General features: G+C 39.8%; 1 protein-coding gene across 1 annotated transcript in view; it reads right to left on the minus strand.

The window, feature by feature from the left end:
• IntS3 (integrator complex subunit 3) overlaps positions 1-19,028 on the minus strand; it is an 83,561-nt gene extending 64,533 nt beyond the window's left edge. Inside the window, exons 1-5 of the mRNA XM_071673684.1 lie at positions 18,835-19,028; positions 13,995-14,159; positions 13,191-13,459; positions 12,858-13,005; positions 709-832 (exon numbers count right to left, since the gene is read on the minus strand). Of these exons, the coding sequence (XP_071529785.1) occupies positions 709-832; positions 12,858-13,005; positions 13,191-13,459; positions 13,995-14,159; positions 18,835-18,909 (781 nt within the window). The 5' untranslated portion in view covers positions 18,910-19,028. The remainder of the gene's footprint in view (positions 1-708; positions 833-12,857; positions 13,006-13,190; positions 13,460-13,994; positions 14,160-18,834) is intronic.
• Positions 19,029-21,086: the final 2,058 nt, after the last annotated feature.

The following is a 21,086-nucleotide window of genomic DNA, read 5'->3' on the forward strand; positions in this document are numbered from 1 at the left end:
ATTGTAAGAATTGACACAGTCAGGAATGCAATTCCATTGGCACCATGTAAAAATGACTCCTTTAATTGGATTTTTCGTCTAACAGATATTCCTCAAGAATGCAACTCATCCAGTATAAAAGGTCCGTCCGTACAAACCGAAATGACCTGGAAAGAACTGATTAACCACTCATCCAACTCAATGTTACAAACATTCAAATGTGGGAAATGAAAAGAAACTGCAAAATCCTAGTATCTCATTGGAAATAACTCCATAAAGAGTTGCACTACATTTTAAGGATCAACAATCTAGGAATATAGATGGCCTATACCTACATCTAAAGATAGCAAGGAAGCTCAACCAAATATATCTTGCACATGATAACCATTTCAATAAAGTAACTTCCATTGTTACCTCTCTTATGATCAGTCAATTCTCCAGAACAACTTTTATTGATACGGGATTGGAATAACTTGATAAGACAGAGGCATTATTTACACAACACCTTCATCTTGGACTAAGATGAAGTAAAGCAATATCACTGTGAACAAATGGTTAATAATCATACATCTGGCATTACTTCCAGATGAAAAGTATGATAGGGTGATACTGGCCCTCTTGTGATGTCATCTGCTTAGAGATGATTCAGTAGTGATATCCTTGAACACTTTATTGTCATACAATATTCAGTAAGCTGAAACAATCTAGGAAAAACTGAAACCCACATACCTGTAAAACCTTGACAAAGAGAGCTGGGGCTATGGAGCAAGTCTCTCCAAAAGGCCTCAATTTCCTGTATCTTGGCAATGTTTTGAAGAAGCCGCACCAAGTCCCTTCCAATCATTAAGCAATCCTAGGGTTGAATGGGTGAGATTAATACTTTATGCTACATTTCACAAAGTATAAAAAAAAAAAAAAAAAAAAAAAAAGTATATTATTTTATTTTTTATTTTTTATTATACTTTTATTATACTAGGTGAAAATCTAGTGACTCTGCTAGGTACATGACAACAGAGTTGATCACAAAACCCACCATAACCAATGACAAAGATACAAAATTATTGTAACAACTCCACTTAAGAAAAATAATTACCATGGCATTTTCTGTCCATGCTATTTTTCAGATATATATACTTTTTATTTACTTTTTCATTACATTTAACCACTGTCTCCCGCGTCAGCACAGTAGCACAAGGAAACAGACGAAGAATGGCCCAACCCACCCACATACATACACATATACATAAATCCCAAAACATGCACATATACATTACAACATATATATACATATACATATATACACATGTACATATCCATACTTGCTGCCTTCATCCATTCCTGTCACCATCCTGCCACACACGAAACAGCATCCCCACCCTCCCCAGCGAGGCAGTGCCAAGAACAGATAAAAAAGGCCACATTCGTTCACATTCAGTCTTTAGTTGTCATGTGTAATGCACCAAAACCACAGCTCCCTTTCCACATCCAAACTCCACAGACCTTTCCATGTTTTACCCCAGACACTTCATATGCCCTGGTTCAATCCATTGACAGCAAGTCATCCCCGGTATACAACATTGTTCCAATTCACTCTATTCCTTGCATATCTTTCACCCTCCTGTATGTTCAGGCCCCGATTGCTCAAAACATTTTATTCTCCATCCTTCCACCTGCAATTTGGTCTCCTGCTTCTCTTTCTTCCCTCCACCTCTGACACTTATATCCTTTTTGTCAATCTTTCCTCACTCATTCCCTCCATGTGTCCAAACCATTTCAACACACCCTATTCTGCTCTCTCAACCAAACTCTTTTTATTAACACACATCTCTCTTACCCTTTCATTACTTACTTGATCAAACCACCTCACACCACATACTGTCCTCAAACATTTCATTTCCAACACTTCCACCCTCCTCTGCACAATCCTATCTATAGCCCATGCCTCACAACCACATAACATGATATAATAGGGTTGATAGAGATGCTTTGTGGAAGGTTTTAAGAGTATATGGTGTGGGAGGTAAGTTGCTAGGGGCAGTGAAAAGTTTTTACCAAGGATGTAAGGCATGTGCACGAGTAGGAAGAGAGGAATGTGATTGGTTCCCAGTGAATGCTGGTATGCAGCAGGGGTGTATGATGTCTCCATGGTTGTTTAATTTGTTTATGGATGGTGTGATTAGGGAGGTGAATGCAAGAGTTTTGGAGAGAGGGGCAAGTATGCAGTCTGTTTTGGATGAAAGGGTTTGGGAAGTGAGTCAGTTCTTGTTTGCTGATGAGACAGCGCTGGTGGCTGATTCGGGTGAGAAACTGCAGAAGTTGGTGACTGAGTTTGGTAAAGTGTGCGAAAGAAGAAAGTTGAAAAAAACGGGAGGAAGTAAAGTGTAAAATTTTAGATATCTGGGAGAGGACTTAGCAGCAGATGGAACCATGGAAATGGAAGTCAGTCACAGGGTTGGGGACAGGGCAAAGGTTCTGGGAGCATTGAAGAATGTGTGGAAGGCGAGAACATTATCTTGGAGAGCAAAAATGGATATGTTTGAAGGAATAGTGGTTCCAACAATGTTATATGGTTGTGAGGCAGGGGCTATAGATAGGGTTGTGCGAAGGAGGGTGGATGTGTTGGAAATGAAATGGCTAAGGACAATATGTGGTGGGAGGTGATTTGATTGAGTAAGTAATAAAAGGGTAAGAGAGATGTGTGGTAATAAAAAAATTGTGGATGAGAGAGCAGAAGAGGGTGTGTTGAAATGTTTTGGACACATGGAGAGAATGAGTGAGGAAAGACTGAGGTGGAGGGAAGAAGGAAAAGCGGGAGACCAAATTGGAGGGGGAAGGATGAAGTGAAAAATATTTTGAGCGATCATACATAAGGGTGAAAAGCATGCAAATAAAAGAGTGAATTGTAACGACATAGTATACCAGGGTTGACATGCTGTCAATGAACTAAGCTCGGGCATGTGAAACATCTGGGGTAAACCATGGAAAGGTCTGTGGGGCCTGGATGCGAATAGGATGCTGTGGTTTTGGTGCATTACACATGACAGCTAGAGAATGAGTGTGAACGAATGTGGCCTTTTTTATATATATCATACTTAATCGCTGTTTCCCACATCAGCGAGGTAGCACCAGGAAACAGACGAAGAATGGCCCATCCACTCATATATACACTTCCCATGTATTCCCTGCATGTTCTAAAAGGCAACTAAAAGGGGAGGGAGCAGGTGGCTGGAAATCCTCCCCTCTCGTTTTTTTTATTTTCCAAAAGAAGGAACAGAAATGAGGGCCCAGTGAGGATTTTCCCTCTTAAGCTCAAGTCCTCTGTTCTTAATGCTACCTCGCTAACACAGGAAATGGAGATGCTGTTTCCTGTGGAACAAGGTAGCGGCAGGAATAGACGTAAGCAAGCAAGTATGAATATGTGCATGTGTATATCTTGATATATTGGACGATTTTTGCAGGGGAAAAAATGCAATTGAGTGGGAGAAGTATAAAAGAAAGAGACAGGAGGTCAAGAGAAAGGTGCAAGAGGTGAAAAAAAGGGCAAATGAGAGTTGGGGTGAGAGACTATCAGTAAATTTTAGGGAAAATAAAAAGATGTTCTGGAAGGAGGTAAATAGGGTGCGTAAGACAAGGGAGCAAATGGGAACTTCAGTGAAGGGCGTAAATGGGGAGGTGATAACAAGTAGCGGTGATGTGAGAAGGAGATGGAATGAGTATTTTGAAGGTTTGTTGAATGTGTCTGATGACAGAGTGGCAGATATAGGGTGTTTTGGTCGAGGTGGTGTGCAAAGTGAGAGGGTTAGGGAAAATGATTTGGTAAACAGAGAAGAGGTAGTAAAAGCTTTGCGGAAGATGAAAGCCGGCAAGGCAGCAGGTTTGGATGGTATTGCAGTGGAATTTATTAAGAAAGGGGGTGACTGTATTGTTGACTGGTTGGTAAGGTTATTTAATGTATGTATGACTCATGGTGAGGTGCCTGAGGATTGGCGGAATGCGTGCATAGTGCCATTGTACAAAGGCAAAGGGGATAAGAGTGAGTGCTCAAATTACAGAGGTATAAGTTTGTTGAGTATTCCTGGTAAATTATATGGGAGGGTATTGATTGAGAGGGTGAAGGCATGTACAGAGCATCAGATTGGGGAAGAGCAGTGCGGTTTCAGAAGTGGTAGAGGATGTGTGGATCAGGTGTTTGCTTTGAAGAATGTATGTGAGAAATACTTAGAAAAGCAAATGGATTTGTATGTAGCATTTATGGATCTGGAGAAGGCATATGATAGAGTTGATAGAGATGCTCTGTGGAAGGTATTAAGAATATATGGTGTGGGAGGCAAGTTGTTAGAAGCAGTGAAAAGTTTTTATCGAGGATGTAAGGCATGTGTACGTGTAGGAAGAGAGGAAAGTGATTGGTTCTCAGTGAATGTAGGTTTGCGGCAGGGGTGTGTGATGTCTCCATGGTTGTTTAATTTGTTTATGGATGGGGTTGTAAGGGAGGTAAATGCAAGAGTCCTGGAAAGAGGGGCAAGTATGAAGTCTGTTGGGGATGAGAGAGCTTGGGAAGTGAGTCAGTTGTTGTTCGCTGATGATACAGCGCTGGTGGCTGATTCATGTGAGAAACTGCAGAAGCTGGTGACTGAGTTTGGTAAAGTGTGTGGAAGAAGAAAGTTGAGAGTAAATGTGAATAAGAGCAAGGTTATTAGGTACAGTAGGGGTGAGGGTCAAGTCAATTGGGAGGTGAGTTTGAATGGAGAAAAACTGGAGGAAGTGAAGTGTTTTAGATATCTGGGAGTGGATCTGTCAGCGGATGGAACCATGGAAGCGGAAGTGGATCATAGGGTGGGGGAGGGGGCGAAAATTTTGGGAGCCTTGAAAAATGTGTGGAAGTCGAGAACACTATCTCGGAAAGCAAAAATGGGTATGTTTGAGGGAATAGTGGTTCCAACAATGTTGTATGGTTGCGAGGCGTGGGCTATGGATAGAGATGTGCGCAGGAGGATGGATGTGCTGGAAATGAGATGTTTGAGGACAATGTGTGGTGTGAGGTGGTTTGATCGAGTAAGTAACGTAAGGGTAAGAGAGATGTGTGGAAATAAAAAGAGCGTGGTTGAGAGAGCAGAAGAGGGTGTTTTGAAATGGTTTGGGCACATGGAGAGAATGAGTGAGGAGAGATTGACCAAGAGGATATATGTGTCGGAGGTGGAGGGAACGAGGAGAAGAGGGAGACCAAATTGGAGGTGGAAAGATGGAGTGAAAAAGATTTTGTGTGATCGGGGCCTGAACATGCAGGAGGGTGAAAGGAGGGCAAGAAATAGAGTGAATTGGAGTCATGTGGTATACAGGGGTTGACGTGCTGTCAGTGGATTGAAGCAAGGCATGTGAAGCGTCTGAAGTAAACCATGGAAAGCTGTGTAGGTATGTATATTTGCGTGTGTGGACGTGTGTATGTACATGTGTATGGGGGGGGGGGGGCATTTCTTTCGTCTGTTTCCTTGCGCTACCTCGCAAACGCGGGAGACAGCGACAAAGTATAAAAAAAAAAAAAAAAAAAAAAAAAAATATATATATATATTTTCGCCATTTTCCGCATTAGCGAGGTAGCGTTAAGAACAGAGGACTGGGCCTTAGAGGGAATATCCTCACCTGGCCCCCTTCTCTGTTCCTTCTTTTGGAAAATTAAAAAAAAAACGAGAGGGGAGGATTTCCAGCCACCTGCTCCCTCCCCTTTTAGTCGCCTTCTATGACACGCAGGGAATACGTGGGAAGTATATTTCTTTCATTTCATTCATTCAAACTGTTCGCCATTTCCCGCATTAGCGAGGTAGCGTTAAGAACAGAGGACTGGGCCTTTGAGGGAATACCCTCACCTGGCCCAATTCTCTGTTCCTTCTTTTGGAAAATAAAAAAAGTATATATATATATATATATATAATATATATATATATATATATATATATATATATATATATATATATATATATATATATGATACAGCGCTGGTGGCTGATTCATGTGAGAAACTGCAGAAGCTGGTGACTGAGTTTGGTAAAGTGTGTGAAAGAAGAAAGTTAAGAGTAAATGTGAATAAGAGCAAGGTTATTAGGTACAGTAGGGTTGAGGGTCAAGCCAATTGGGAGGTGAGTTTGAATGGAGAAAAACTGGAGGAAGTGAAGTGTTTTAGATATTTGGGAGTGGATCTGGCAGCGGATGGAACCATGGAAGCGGAAGTGGATCATAGGGTGGGGGAGGGGGCGAAAATTCTGGGAGCCTTGAAGAATGTGTGGAAGTCGAGAACATTATCTCGGAAAGCAAAAATGGGTATGTTTGAAGGAATAGTGGTTCCAACAATGTTGTATGGTTGCGAGGCGTGGGCTATGGATAGAGTTGTGCGCAGGAGGATGGATGTGCTGGAAATGAGATGTTTGAGGACAATGTGTGGTGTGAGGTGGTTTGATCGAGTGAGTAACGTAAGGGTAAGAGAGATGTGTGGAAATAAAAAGAGCGTGGTTGAGAGAGCAGAAGAGGGTGTTTTGAAGTGGTTTGGGAACATGGAGAGGATGAGTGAGGAAAGATTGACCAAGAGGATATATGTGTCGGAGGTGGAGGGAGCAAGGAGAAGAGGGAGACCAAATTGGAGGTGGAAAGATGGAGTGAAAAAGATTTTGTGTGATCGGGGCCTGAACATGCAGGAGGGTGAAAGGAGGGCAAGGAATAGAGTGAATTGGAGCGATGTGGTATACCGGGGTTGACGTGCTGTCGGTGGATTGAATCAAGGCATGTGAAGCGTCTGGGGTAAACCATGGAAAGCTGTGTAGGTATGTATATTTGCGTGTGTGGACGTATGTATATACATGTGTATGGGGGGGGGGTTGGGCCATTTCTTTCGTCTGTTTCCTTGCGCTACCTCGCAAACGCGGGAGACAGCGACAAAGTATATAAAAAAAAAAAAATATACATATATATATATATTTTCTTCTTTTAAACTATTCGCCATTTCCCGCGTTAGCGAGGTAGCATTAGGAACAGAGGACTGGTCCTTTTTTGGGAATATCCTCACCTGGCCCCCTCTGTTCCTTCTTTTAGAAAATTAAAAAAAAAAATGAGAGGGGAGGATTTCCAGCCCCCTGCTCCCTCCCCTTTTAGTCGCCTTCTACGACACGCAGGGAATACGTGGGAAGTATTCTTAATATATATATATATATATATATATTATTTATATTTATTTTATTATACTATGTCGCTGTCTCCTGCGTTTGCGAGGTAGCAGTGGAATTTATTAAAAAAGGGGGTGACTGTATTGTTGACTGGTTGGTAAGGTTATTTAATGTATGTATGACTCATGGTGAGGTGCCTGAGGATTGGCGGAATACGTGCATAGTGCCATTGTACAAAGGCAAAGGGGATAAGAGTGAGTGCTCAAATTACAGAGGTATAAGTTTGTTGAGTATTCCTGGTAAATTATATGGGAGGGTATTGATTGTGAGGGTGAAGGCATGTACAGAGCATCAGATTGGGGAAGAGCAGTGTGGTTTCAGAAGTGGTAGAGGATGTGTGGATATATATATATATATATATATATATATATATATATATATATATATATATATATATTTTTTCATACTATTTGCCATTTCCCGCGATAGCGAGGTGCGTTAAGAACAAAGAACTGGGCCTTAGAGGGAATATCCCCACCTGACCCCCTTCTTTGTTCCTTCTTTTGGAAAAGTAAAAAAAAAAAAAAAAACAAGAAAGGGGAGGATCTCCAGCCACCCGCTCCCTCCCCTTTTAGTCGCCTTCTACGACACGCAGGGAATACGTGGGAAGTATTCTTTCTCCCCTATCCCCAGGGATAATATATATATATATATTAATATATATATATATTTTTTTTTTTTTTTTTTTTTTTTTTTTTTATACTTTGTCGCTGTCTCCCGCGTTTGCGAGGTAGCGCAAGGAAACAGACGAAAGAAATGGCCCAACCCCCCCCCCATACACATGTACATACACACGTCCACACACGCAAATATACATACCTACACAGCGTTCCATGGTTTACCCCAGTCGCTTCACATGCCTTGATTCAATCCACTGACAGCACGTCAACCCCGGTATACCACATCGATCCAATTCCCTCTATTCCTTGCCCTCCTTTCACCCTCCTGCATGTTCACGCCCTGATCACACAAAATCTTTTTCACTCCATCTTTCCACCTCCAATTTGGTCTCCCACTTCTCCTCGTTCTCTCCACCTCCAACACATATATCCTCTTGGTCAATCTTTCCTCACTCATTCTCTCCATGTGCCCAAACCATTTCAGAACACCCTCTTCTGCTCTCTCAACCACGCTCTTTTTATTTCCACACATCTCTCTTACCCTTACGTTACTTACTCGATCAAACCACCTCACACCACACATTGTCCTCAAACATCTCATTTCCAGCACATCCACCCTCCTGTGCACAACTCTATCCATAGCCCACGCCTCGCAACCATACAAAATTATTGGAACCACTATTCCTTCAAACATACCCATTTTTGCTTTCCGAGATAATGTTCTCGACTTCCACACATTCTTCAAGGCTCCCAGGATTTTCACCCCCTTCCCCACCCTATGATCCACTTCCGCTTCCATGGTTCCATCTGCTGCCAGATCCACTCCCAGATATCTAAAACACTTTACTTCCTCCAGTTTTTCTCCACTCAAACTTACCTCCCAACTGACTTGACCCTCAACCCTACTGTACCTAATAACTTTGCTCTTATTCACATTTACTCTTAACTTTCTTCTTTCACACACTTTACCAAACTCAGTCACCAGCTTCTGCTGTTTCTCACATGAATCAGCCACCAGCGCTGTATCATCAGCGAACAACAACTGACTCACTTCCCAAGCTCTCTCATCCACAACAGACTTCATACTTGCCCCTCTTTCCAAAACTCTTGCATTCACCTCCCTAACAACCCCATCCATAAACAAATTAAACAACCATGGGGACATCACACACCCCTGCCGCAAACCTACATTCACTGAGAACCAATCACTTTCCTCTCTTCCTACACTTACACATGCCTTACATCCTCGATAAAAACTTTTCACTGCTTCTAACAACTTGCCTCCCACACCATATATTCTTAATACCTTCCACAGAGCATCTCTATCAACTCTATCATATGCCTTCTCCAGATCCATAAATGCTACATACAAATCCATTTGCTTTTCTAAGTATTTCTCACATACATTCTTCAAAGCAAACACCTGATCCACACATCCTCTACCACTTCTGAAACCACACTGCTCTTCCCCAATCTGATGCTCTGTACATGCCTTCACCCTCTCAATCAATACCCTCCCATATAATTTACCAGGAATACTCAACAAACTTATACCTCTGAAATTTGAGCACTCACTCTTATCCCCTTTGCCTTCGTACAATGGCACTATGCACGCATTCCGCCAATCCTCAGGCACCTCACCATGAGTCATACATACATTAAATAACCTTACCAATCAGTCAATAATACAGTCACCCCCTTTTTTAATAAATTCCACTGCAATACCATCCAAACCTGCTGCCTTGCCGGCTTTCATCTTCCGCAAAGCTTTTACTACCTCTTCTCTGTTTACCAAATTATTTCCCCTAACCCTCTCACTTTGCACACCACCTCGACCAAACATCTGTATATATATGTACACGTTGAGATATATAGGTATGTATATTTGCGTGTGTGGACGTGTATGTATATACATGTGTATGTGGGTGGGTTGGGCCATTCTTTCGTCTGTTTCCTTGCGCTACCTCGCTAACGCGGGAGACAGCGACAAAGCAAAATAAAAAAAAAATGAAGATAATATAGCCAGTGAATGAGTGTGAACGAATGTGGCCTTTATTGTCCTTTCCTAGCGCTACCTCGCACGCGTGTGGAGGGAGGGGAGTGTCATTTCTGGTGTGGCAGGGTGGCGACGAGAATGAATAAAGACAGCAAGCATGAATTATGTACATGTGTCTTTATGTATATGTCTGTGTATGTATATATATGTATACGTTGAAATGTATAGGTATGTATATGTGCGCATGTGGACGTGTATGTTTATACATGTGTATATGGGTGGGTTGGGCCATTCTTTTGTCTGTTTCCTTGCGCTACCTCGCTAATGCGGGAGACAGCGACAAAGTATAATAAATGCCCATACATGCACATATTTTTACATATATATGTATGTTTGAGTCAGTTGTTGTTCGCTGATGATACAGCGCTGGTGGCTGATTCATGTGAGAAACTGCAGAAGCTGGTGACTGAGTTTGGTAAAGTGTGTGAAAGAAGAAAGTTAAGAGTAAATGTGAATAAGAGCAAGGTAATTAGGTACAGTAGGGTTGAGGGTCAAGTCAATTGGGGGGTAAGTTTGAATGGAGAAAAACTGGAGGAAGTAAAGTGTTTTAGATATCTGGGAGTGGATCTGGCAGCGGAAGGAACCATGGAAGCGGAAGTGGATCATAGGGTGGGGGAGGGGGCGAAAATCCTGGGAGCCTTGAAGAATGTGTGGAAGTCGAGAACATTATCTCGGAAAGCAAAAATGGGTATGTTTGAAGGAATAGTGGTTCCAACAATGTTGTATGGTTGTGAGGCGTGGGCTACGGATAGAGTTGTGCGCAGGAGGATGGATGTGCTGGAAATGAGATGTTTGAGGACAATGTGTGGTGTGAGGGGGTTTGATCGAGTAAGTAACGTAAGGGTAAGAGAGATGCGTGGAAATAAAAAGAGCGCGGTTGAGAGAGCAGAAGAGGGTGTTTTGACATGGTTTGGGCACATGGAGAGAATGAGTGAGGAAAGATTGACCAAGAGGATATATGTGTCAGAGGTGGAGGGAACGAGGAGAAGTGGGAGACCAAATTGGAGGTGGAAAGATGGAGTGAAAAAGATTTTGTGCGATCGGGGCCTGAACATGCAGGAGGGTGAAAGGAGGGCAAGGAATAGAGTGAATTGGATCGATGTGGTATACCGGGGTTGACGTGGTGTCACTGGATTGAATCAGGGCATGTGAAGCGTCTGGGGTAAACCATGGAAAGCTGTGTAGGTATGTATATTTGCGTGTGTGGACGTATGTATATACATGTGTATGGGGGTGGGTTGGGCCATTTCTTTTGTCTGTTTCCTTGCGCTACCTCGCAAACGCGGGAGACAGCGAAAAAAAAAAAAGTATGTTTGAAGGAATAGTGGTTCCAACAATGTTGTATGGTTGCGAGGCGTGGGCTATGGATAGAGTTGTGCGCAGGAGGATGGATGTGCTGGAAATGAGATGTTTGAGGACAATGTGTGGTGTGAGGTGGCTTGATCGAGTAAGTAACGTAAGGGTAAGAGAGATGTGTGGAAATAAAAAGAGCGTGGTTGAGAGAGCAGAAGAGGGTGTTTTGAAATGGTTTGGGCACATAGAGAGAATGAGTGAGGAAAGATTGACCAAGAGGATATATGTGTCGGAGGTGGAGGGAACGAGGAGAAGTGGAAGACCAAATTGGAGGTGGAAAGATGGAGTGAAAAAGATTTTGTGTGATCGGGGCCTGAACATGCAGGCGGGTGAAAGGAGGGCAAGGAATAGAGTGAATTGGATCGATGTGGTATACCGGGGTTGACGTGCTGTCAGTGGATTGAATCAGGGCATGTGAAGCGTCTGGGGTAAACCATGGAAAGCTGTGTAGGTATGTACATTTGCGTGTGTGGACGTATGTATATACATGTGTATGGGGGTGGGTTGGGCCATTTCTTTTGTCCGTTTCCTTGCGCTACCTCGCAAACGCGGGAGACAGCGACAAAGCAAAATAAAAAAAATAATATATATATATATATATATATATATGTGTGTGTGTGTGTGTGTGTGTGTATGAGTGATTGGGCCTTTCTTTCTTCGTCTGTTTCCTGGTGCTATCTCGCTGACACACACACACACACACATATATATATATATATATATATATATATATATATATATATATATATATATATATATATATGTGGTGTGAGGTGGTTTGATCGAGTAAGTAACGTAAGGGTAAGAGAGATGTGTGGAAATAAAAAGAGCGTGGTTGAGAGAGCAGAAGAGGGTGTTTTGAAATGGTTTGGGCACATGGAGAGAATGAGTGAGGAGAGATTGACCAAGAGGATATATGTGTCGGAGGTGGAGGGAACGAGGAGAAGAGGGAGACCAAATTGGAGGTGGAAAGATGGAGTGAAAAAGATTTTGTGTGATCGGGGCCTGAACATGCAGGAGGGTGAAAGGAGGGCAAGAAATAGAGTGAATTGGAGTCATGTGGTATACAGGGGTTGACGTGCTGTCAGTGGATTGAAGCAAGGCATGTGAAGCGTCTGGGGTAAACCATGGAAAGCTGTGTAGGTATGTATATTTGCGTGTGTGGACGTGTGTATGTACATGTGTATGGGGGGGGGGGGTTGGGCCATTTCTTTCGTCTGTTTCCTTGCGCTACCTCGCAAACGCGGGAGACAGCGACAAAGTATAAAAAAAAAAAAAAAAAAAAAAAAAAAATATATATATATATATATATATATATATATATATATAGAAAAATATATATATGCCCTATGACCCCTTTCTGGAAAGGGTTCTAGCTTTGACACACACAAACACACTTTACATATGAGCACAAACAACAATTACCTTTACATAATCTGTGTTTTTTTCCATGAGTGACTGTCATACGCACCTAAGCAAAGCAATGTCAGAACATAAGATTGGACCTTAGCAGAAAAATTCTTACTTGACTCCTTCCTTTGTTCCTTACTCTAACCCCTTTTAGTCACCAACAACATGCAGGTGATACATACGCAGTATTCTACTCCCCTACCCCATGGATAATTCTTAAATAATACCCACCTGAAAACGTTCTCTTAAGAGGCCTACCACAAAATTAACCTCCTTCTGTCTAAGGTTTGCAAACTGAGGACCATTATGATCTTCTAAGATGCGTAGGTATGTATAGGTTACCGATGCCACAATAACTGGGAACTTGTCTAACCATGGTCTGAAAGAATCAAAATCATTACAAATGTGTTATGAAAAGAATTTTTTTAAGAGAAATCTTTCTCTGGAGATTATCAATCCCCCTAGGCACATTTAAGTATGGAAGATTTATCACATGAGTGCATTAGAAATAAAAATTTGAACATATACACCATAAATTTTTTCTTTGTATAATATGCAACTCACCTATTTTCTCTTAGTATATCTACTAGACTTTCAGCCAACCACACATTTTTCTGTGATACATCCCCACCAGCAATTTGTCTGAGCAGGCACCAAACAACTCCCTCAACATTGTTTATGCCAGTCTTGACAAGTTCCCGCACTAGCCACAAGAGCTGTCTTCTTGTGCTCTCTAATAACCGAGAAAATCTTTCACCAATAATCTGATGTATCAATGTCTCAGTCACTACTTTTAGTGAATCACGGGACACTAAAGTAAGATCGTGGTAGTGCTGGAAAGTAAATGCAGCATGTTAATCAAAATTATCATATTATAAATTATCAAATTTTCAAGCATGCCAGTATTTCATAAAAACTAAATTGGACTCACAAAAGGAAAAATTCTACTTCAACTTGCTTTGGCAGTACATGAAATGGTTTACCAATGCTATTCATCAGCATCATAAGGATAATAAACCTACCTGGATTTCAAACATTACACTGTGGTTAAGAATATGAGCAACACAAAGTATGTTATGAAAAGAAATGAGCAACAGCTTGAAAGATAAGGGGAGAGCTGGTCTATGATTTGGAATTAAAAGACAATGGTTCTATGTAACCACAGCAAATAACATTCCTAAATCAACCTTGCAAGTGGGATGGACTGTATCAGAGAACTCAAAGTGTACGTGCAAGGACCAGTTCTTTCTGAGATCCAAATCCTAAATTTTCTATATAATGCGAGGAAAAGATTAGCTATGATAAAACAAATGGAAAAGGCAAGTAGATAAGATGCACTTTCTAACTCGTTTTCAATAAATTCCTTACCCTTGAAGCTATAGATGGATCAGTAAGGATGCTCACTAGCAGACCTAGACAGAGCTCGTCATGGACTTTTCGATCATCTAAGGCTTTATTCAATACGTGGTGTGACTCTTCCTCAGTCAAGCCATGTGTTAGGTTAATCACGCTGTTGTAGGCTTTATCATACTTCTAGAAATAAAGCACACCTTGTAAATATACCATTCTGAGGTAATCTTACATAAAAAATTCTCCTAAAGCATAAGACATGTGCAGTTATGAAATGAAAAAAATAAAATCTTGCACAAAATGATCATCAAAATAAAGCACGATGCAATATGAATAACAAGCATTACAGGAAAACTTATAATTACAAAAATAATTCTTTTGATACCTCATAAAATCATTCATCATTCACTTACCCTGTATTATTAACACATATGCCACTCTAAGTACTGCAGCTTTTGGAATATTAACCATCTGAAGTACAAGGTTAACCAAAAGCACTTTTTTTTATTCATGAGCTTGCCTTTCCTACTAATGAGGGAGTACAAGGTATTGCTCCTCTAAAGAACTTTTTCCCTTTGCTTTCCCCGATCCTACATTTTCAGTGTGGGGAGGATTTCTAGCCCTCTGTTCCTTCCTCTCCTAGGCATCTTTTACAAAACTCTTCAGGAGCAAGAAGGTTCCTGACAAGACTGTAATCCTCTCTGTTCATTGATGATAAAGCTTACCTTAAGTGGACTTCTTTCTGGCAGAGTAAATCAATAGCTGTATTGTATTCCCTATCATCTAATGACAAAGGTATAACTTCATCAGAGGCAACTTTTACTTATAGCATAACCATATGCATGTGGAGGCCAGTAACATATATACCAATGTATTCAACAGAAACATATGTGAGGTAGGGGAGAAAAAATTCTACCTCTGTATTCCTCGCATGTCACAGAAGGCAACTAAAAGGGGTGGTAATGGGGGGCTGGAAACTCTTCCCTTCTTGTATCTCAATTTCTAGGAAAACAGACTAACATGATCACTTTTACCCGAAGGGTTGCATGAGTTCAAATTGTTAGTCATAAGTGGTTTATCAGCAAATAGTAAATCAAGAGCTGATTGCATATGGTCATGACTAAACTACATTAAAATTGCATTTGGTCATGACTAAACTACATTAAAATTGCATTTGGTCATGTCTAAACCAGGATAAAATCAACATTCTGGTGCAAGAATAGGTCCTGGGAACAGTTACAGGATCTACAAAACATGATATCTACTGACACATGTTATTTAATACATTCAATTCTAGTGAGGTTGAAATCTATCAACAACGTATGTGTGCATTCTACTACTAGTGCTTCTCTTAATGCGTACAGCACATTTCAAATCTCATCAATAGAAGAAACTGTATCTTAATAACAAACACCTACCATTGCTTTCTCTTCTTCATTGATATCAGTGCTGCACCATAATGAATTTCCTATCTATGATTATCTAATTTCTCAACATTCAATTGACTTATAATTTGTGAAACAACACCATCTTTCACTCTAGTCTGTCATCTCCATACATTCCATATTCAGGTATATCTATTCGTTCTTTCACAGTTCCAACAGAACACCAAAACTCTTGTTTTCCTATAATTTTTGGCTGTATATGTACTATTACCTTAAATTCATTGTTTATCATACATACTCTGAGCATTAGCACAGTACTGTAACAGATTACACTGTAATGGGATAAAACCACACACAACACAGCAATGGCATAAAATTTATGCGGCATAAAAATCAAGTGGTTGCTTTCTTTCAGAACCCTCTCTAAGCACTGCACTTCACTATCTTCTGCCTTAAAGACCATTAAGTAATGCATTTCCATGTGACTCTACCTTTTAGCTTTCTCCAAGAGTACTACTCATCCCCAACAGCCCATAAGCTCCTAACAAATTAATCTAAACCTCACAAGTTTTTGCTCATCCACAAGCATGTTTCGCTTACCACTTGACCCTTGATCTCTCCCATCCTAACAAACAGTATCCATATCAGCAACATCCATAACCAGTATTAGAAACCCATTTGCCCTCTTTGTCTAACTGCTCAAGAAATATCTACAAGTCTCCCATTTACATCCTAAAGGTAATTTACTAAATCATCTTCCCATCATGATCAGCTTTGATTACGAGGTGATTTTGTTCCAATATAATACTGTAGTGTTTGGAGGATACAAAAACACATCCAAAGCACATATGGATTTGAAACATATCTAACTGAACAGTATTAAATAAGGTGGTAAAGAAAGTGTAAATCAGGAAAAATGTAGGTTTAATCAGTATTAAGGTAAAAAATCAATATAAAAGTAAGTACAAACCAATAAAAACCTTACCTAGTGGCACAAATGATAACAGAGGTATACCTACATTTAATCTGCGGCTGGGGATAACATGGCTACTCACTAGTGTTGTCTGTTTGTTGACCTCTGGGAGCCAGCATCATCTAGGTGGTGTTCAATCACAGGTGTGACTGGTAAACTTTAATTATAATTGAACATTTTAAGAGAAATCTTGACTGATGGGGAAGTTAGAGAGATTATCATAGGCCTGTTGACTGTTTTTTAGCTATTTTGTCTACTTTAACACATTTTCCAGGTATACTACTATCACCTTACTTGATATGGTTTTATAAAATCAATTCTCTAAATGACACCTTACAACTTTATTTTATTTTCTAAACAATGCATAAGCAATGTAGAACAAAATCACCTAATATTCAAAGATAATAGCAATGCTTCAGAAATAAATCTGATTTACTAACCCCAACAACACCACACAATAACTAGTCTTGTTACCGTCATGTGTGAATATTTAATAAATAAGTACCAATGCAAACATATCATTACATTATTACTTCCATTAGAACTAACCTATCTTTTAATCAAAAAATGCTGTAACCCTTTTGTCACTCAAATATTTCAAAACATATTCCTATACAAATGACTTATCTAAAATTCGTTCTCCCTTTTACACTATAGGTGCATCCTCACTGGATGAAATAGTTTCTTTCTTTCTTAACTACAACAGTATGGATTGAACATTTCCTGCTGACTTCTATAAGAAACTATCATCACCTCCACGAAACTTAACCTATCTTCTAAGCACAAACCCAAAAACAATGAATTAAATTGCATCCAATTCAAAATTAATCCAATTAAAAATGGTTGACTTTTAAAGTTCATAAAAGGAAGTCAGCTTCACTATATGTGTCTAGTAACTTACTAAATATTACTAAACAGTATCCCTAACCACCAAATTTGAGTGAAACACCAAAGAGTGTATTCGGGTTGGTGAAAAACACTTGATACCGTCGGATGATCACGCATTAGAGTTAGTAAAATATAATGTTGGAGTTTTAAAATATCTGTCTTAAGATATACATTGACAAAGCATTTCAGAGTATGGTTGAAGGGTACATATCCAGGGGTAGTTGGATGCAAGTACAGAGCATAAAATTAAAGCCCAGACAACTAATGAAAGTTACGCTTATGAAAGCAGTTATTGCTTCTGTGCATATTTTCAAGATTCTGTTTCACTCTAAATTCTCATTACACTATGCCATGCATTCATTTTCATTAAGAACACCAGAGGTTGCAATGTTAAATCCAGTACCATGCTTAATTCATATGATTCAATGACACGAAACAGTTGCTTTCCTGACCTATGACATTCAATGATTTATATTAGTGCGCTCTAATATCACCATACCTGAATATCATTGATAACTCATCCAAAATGGAATTGTGACGTGTATTCAGTACGACTCCCCAATAAAATTCTCAAAACACAGGGATACACAAAATGCTGCCATACCAAATTACTGAAGGTGTTTTTCCCAAAATCTTTAGCACTTACATATTTATGCTTTATTTCAGTGTTTAAGAAGATGCACTATTAGATGTTAAGTAAAGAGGAAGAAAACTATCTACATCCATTCTGACATGAGGTAAAAACTTCAGTGCTTTATACCTAACTACAATATCACCTGGAATAAATGGCAGATTGTATACATAAATGAACCTCGCCCAGATATTTAAAGCATGTTATGTTTACAACACTGCTGTATTAAGACATATAATGATTATGATTCATAACATGTTACTAAAAACTTAAAACAATTCAACCAGTATGTAGAAAAAGAAATCAATACTTTAACATAATATTAACTGAATGCCTAATGCTACATCAAAACACAGCATAGTTTACATCATTTCACTGAAACTAAAATCTGCAAAACACTTCCAATTTAGTTTTCATGAAGGAAATCCATTCTTAAATTTCACCTATAATAGTTCTACACATCATAATTATCAAAAAGTTTGTACAGAATATTCACTGGCATTATCTTGGCCCACTGAAAGCAACTGCATGTGTTGCATTGGGAGGGAACCTTACACGCCCAGCTGGGCACTGCTGCTCTTTGGAATCTTTTTTACACTCACACTGTTCCTTCAAGACACTGTCTGTCTCTCCAATTGCATGGACATATTTCATTATCCACGTCAGACGATTTTTTAAAGAAACTACTTAACACTTCATTCCATGCTAAGTTAACATTCTCTTATCTCGTTGTTATTACAATCAAAACCTTGCAAATTACAGCGCTGCCATCGATTCTACGGCTCTTGAAAGGTTTATATTTGCATTTGGTCGAGTGGTATTGTCAAATTTACGTTCCTCAAGATGCTTCTAACCATGGTAAAGGTCAGTGTTGACACGATCAGCTGTTTCGAGGAGAGCACCCGAGTGCGCCATGATCATGTGTGCATCTCCTTCGTCACCACAGCCTCGACACCCACTACACAAAACACTCAATATTACCTCGTCTAAGTCGATACGGCCTTCGATGACCGACGTGGTAAATAACCGGGATGTTGCAGGTCTCTCGGTGGTCATTTTGACTGCATAATCGTCCTAATTCCGTATGAAAATCCGATATATATGTCACACATCAGCTTGCACAGCCTTTACAACAGCCGCGCAGCCATGGCGCGGTGGAATACACAGTCGGCGGAGTCGAGGCGTTGTGCGGCTCACGGACCCGTAAGTACAGGGATCATAACACACAATTTCATTATGGCTTTTCTCTACGGCGTCATATGGAGCATTTTTACATTAAATTAGTAGTATTTTTTTATAATGATTAATTTTTCATTTTTATTACCATGAAATTATTTGATAATATGGAAGAAATATACCAAAAAACGTCCACTCGGCACATGACTGTACCTGCAAGACCCCTACTTCAACCTTCCTTTTTCTCTCTCCTCTTTACCGTGCCAGTTACCCAGAGAGGAGGGAGGGGATGTTACGTGTCGGGCTTCTCCGCCCTATATTGTTAGTTTATTAAACATACGACTTGTCTAACTCATGTTCATTGAGTCATAATGTCCTCCCTGTCTAATAATGTAGGTATCTCACATTTATGTATGTTTATAGATCACAATTTCCATGAAGATAAATAAACACTCAAATACTAGAATCCTAGCGTTGTACTGCATGCTTCCTAACTCTCGCAACGTTACCCGGGGCACATAGCAATCGTCCACACATTAATTGTTTGCTTGCTTAGTCTCACATTCCTCTATTAATCAGCTATTTTTGAGCACAATGGCCTCTAGGGAGGAAGTTAATCCTTTGTATTAAAGCGTCTGTCACGCAAACCACGCGGTGTTACGCCCTAATGCTAGCTTTTGCGGTGCATAGAATCTACTTGCTTGAGAGGATCTGTCGCCCTGCTGTAAATCCAGACACTTAACATGTCTCAAGAGTTTGGAACCATTAACGCGATTTTTTCCCACCAAATTGTTCTCTACAGACGTGATTGACTACATCCATTATATAGATGAGTGGAGCAAAATTCAACCAGTGTAAGCGCGCGTGAGAGCTTGTTTGTGGGTGGGTGTGTTTGTGTGTGTATGTCATCCTGAAGCATCCATGTGTATGCCGGTGCGTTCCTGAGTAAATGAAATTACCTATTTGTATAGTATATGTCATTAAACTGTGTCATCTTGACTATATTATAATGTATCTCTGAATACACCAGTATTTCCAGAGGTTATTTTACTGCCTTAATATCTGTGTGTGTGTGTGTGTGTGTGTGTGTGTGTGCCTTTGACAACGTCCTTGAATATATCATTACATCTTTATGTTAATATGGCCCTGAATATGTCCAGACGACTAAGTATCTGTATCATTATCTAAATGTCACTAAGGCTCTGGGGTGCGATCCTAACTCCTTTGCGTTCATAATTCTTTTAAGGAATTTAGTAAGGCCATGTCTACCACCATTACGTATCAGCGTTCAGGCGAGCACTTACCGTTTCAACGGGCCTTGGGTATCCCCTTTATCCATCTATCTGTTTCCTCCCTTGTGTACAATATATCACAAAAAGATGCCACACCTAAAGTTTGGTAGAAAACGGGATAAAGTCTCAACGGTTAATTTTTATAGTTACTGCTGTCTCAAACCAGACACCATGACGGCCTGTTGAACAACCTCAGGAAATGCTCCTCATGATTCGAACATGGATGGCGAATCTCCTCTAACATTTTTTTTTTTTTCCATGAAGCTACTGTAATTGAGTGTTCACACTCTGAAGAATCTCGTTAATATTATTCAGTTTTTTATGACAATTTCGTGAGTGGACTGTTCTTCAGTTTTTGTGAATTATTTCATCTTGTACCTCCTTTAAGAAAGATTATAATCATTATCATTATTATTTTTATTATCATTATTATCATTATTATTATCATTATTATTATTATTATTATTATTATTATTATCTATGAATGTTTAACTGTAGGCTAGATTAGTTTAAGTTGCGGACAAATATTATGATCCAACTCCTGCATCCATTGCCTCATTATTCATCTGTTACCGTTATGATAACAGCGCGGTTATCACTGCTACCAATTCATATATCTATCAGTCATCATCGTTATCATCATTTGCCGCAATTCCTATAAAACATCATATCATCGCTCTAAGCATCACTGTTAATATTTTGTTTTTAGTTTCACTCTCATTTACTTTTTTTTTTTTATGTTATCACCGCTCCTAGTATTGATAC

Source organism: Panulirus ornatus, chromosome 19 (assembly GCF_036320965.1).
Source record: "Panulirus ornatus isolate Po-2019 chromosome 19, ASM3632096v1, whole genome shotgun sequence".
Classification (NCBI taxonomy): Eukaryota; Metazoa; Arthropoda; class Malacostraca; order Decapoda; family Palinuridae; genus Panulirus; species Panulirus ornatus.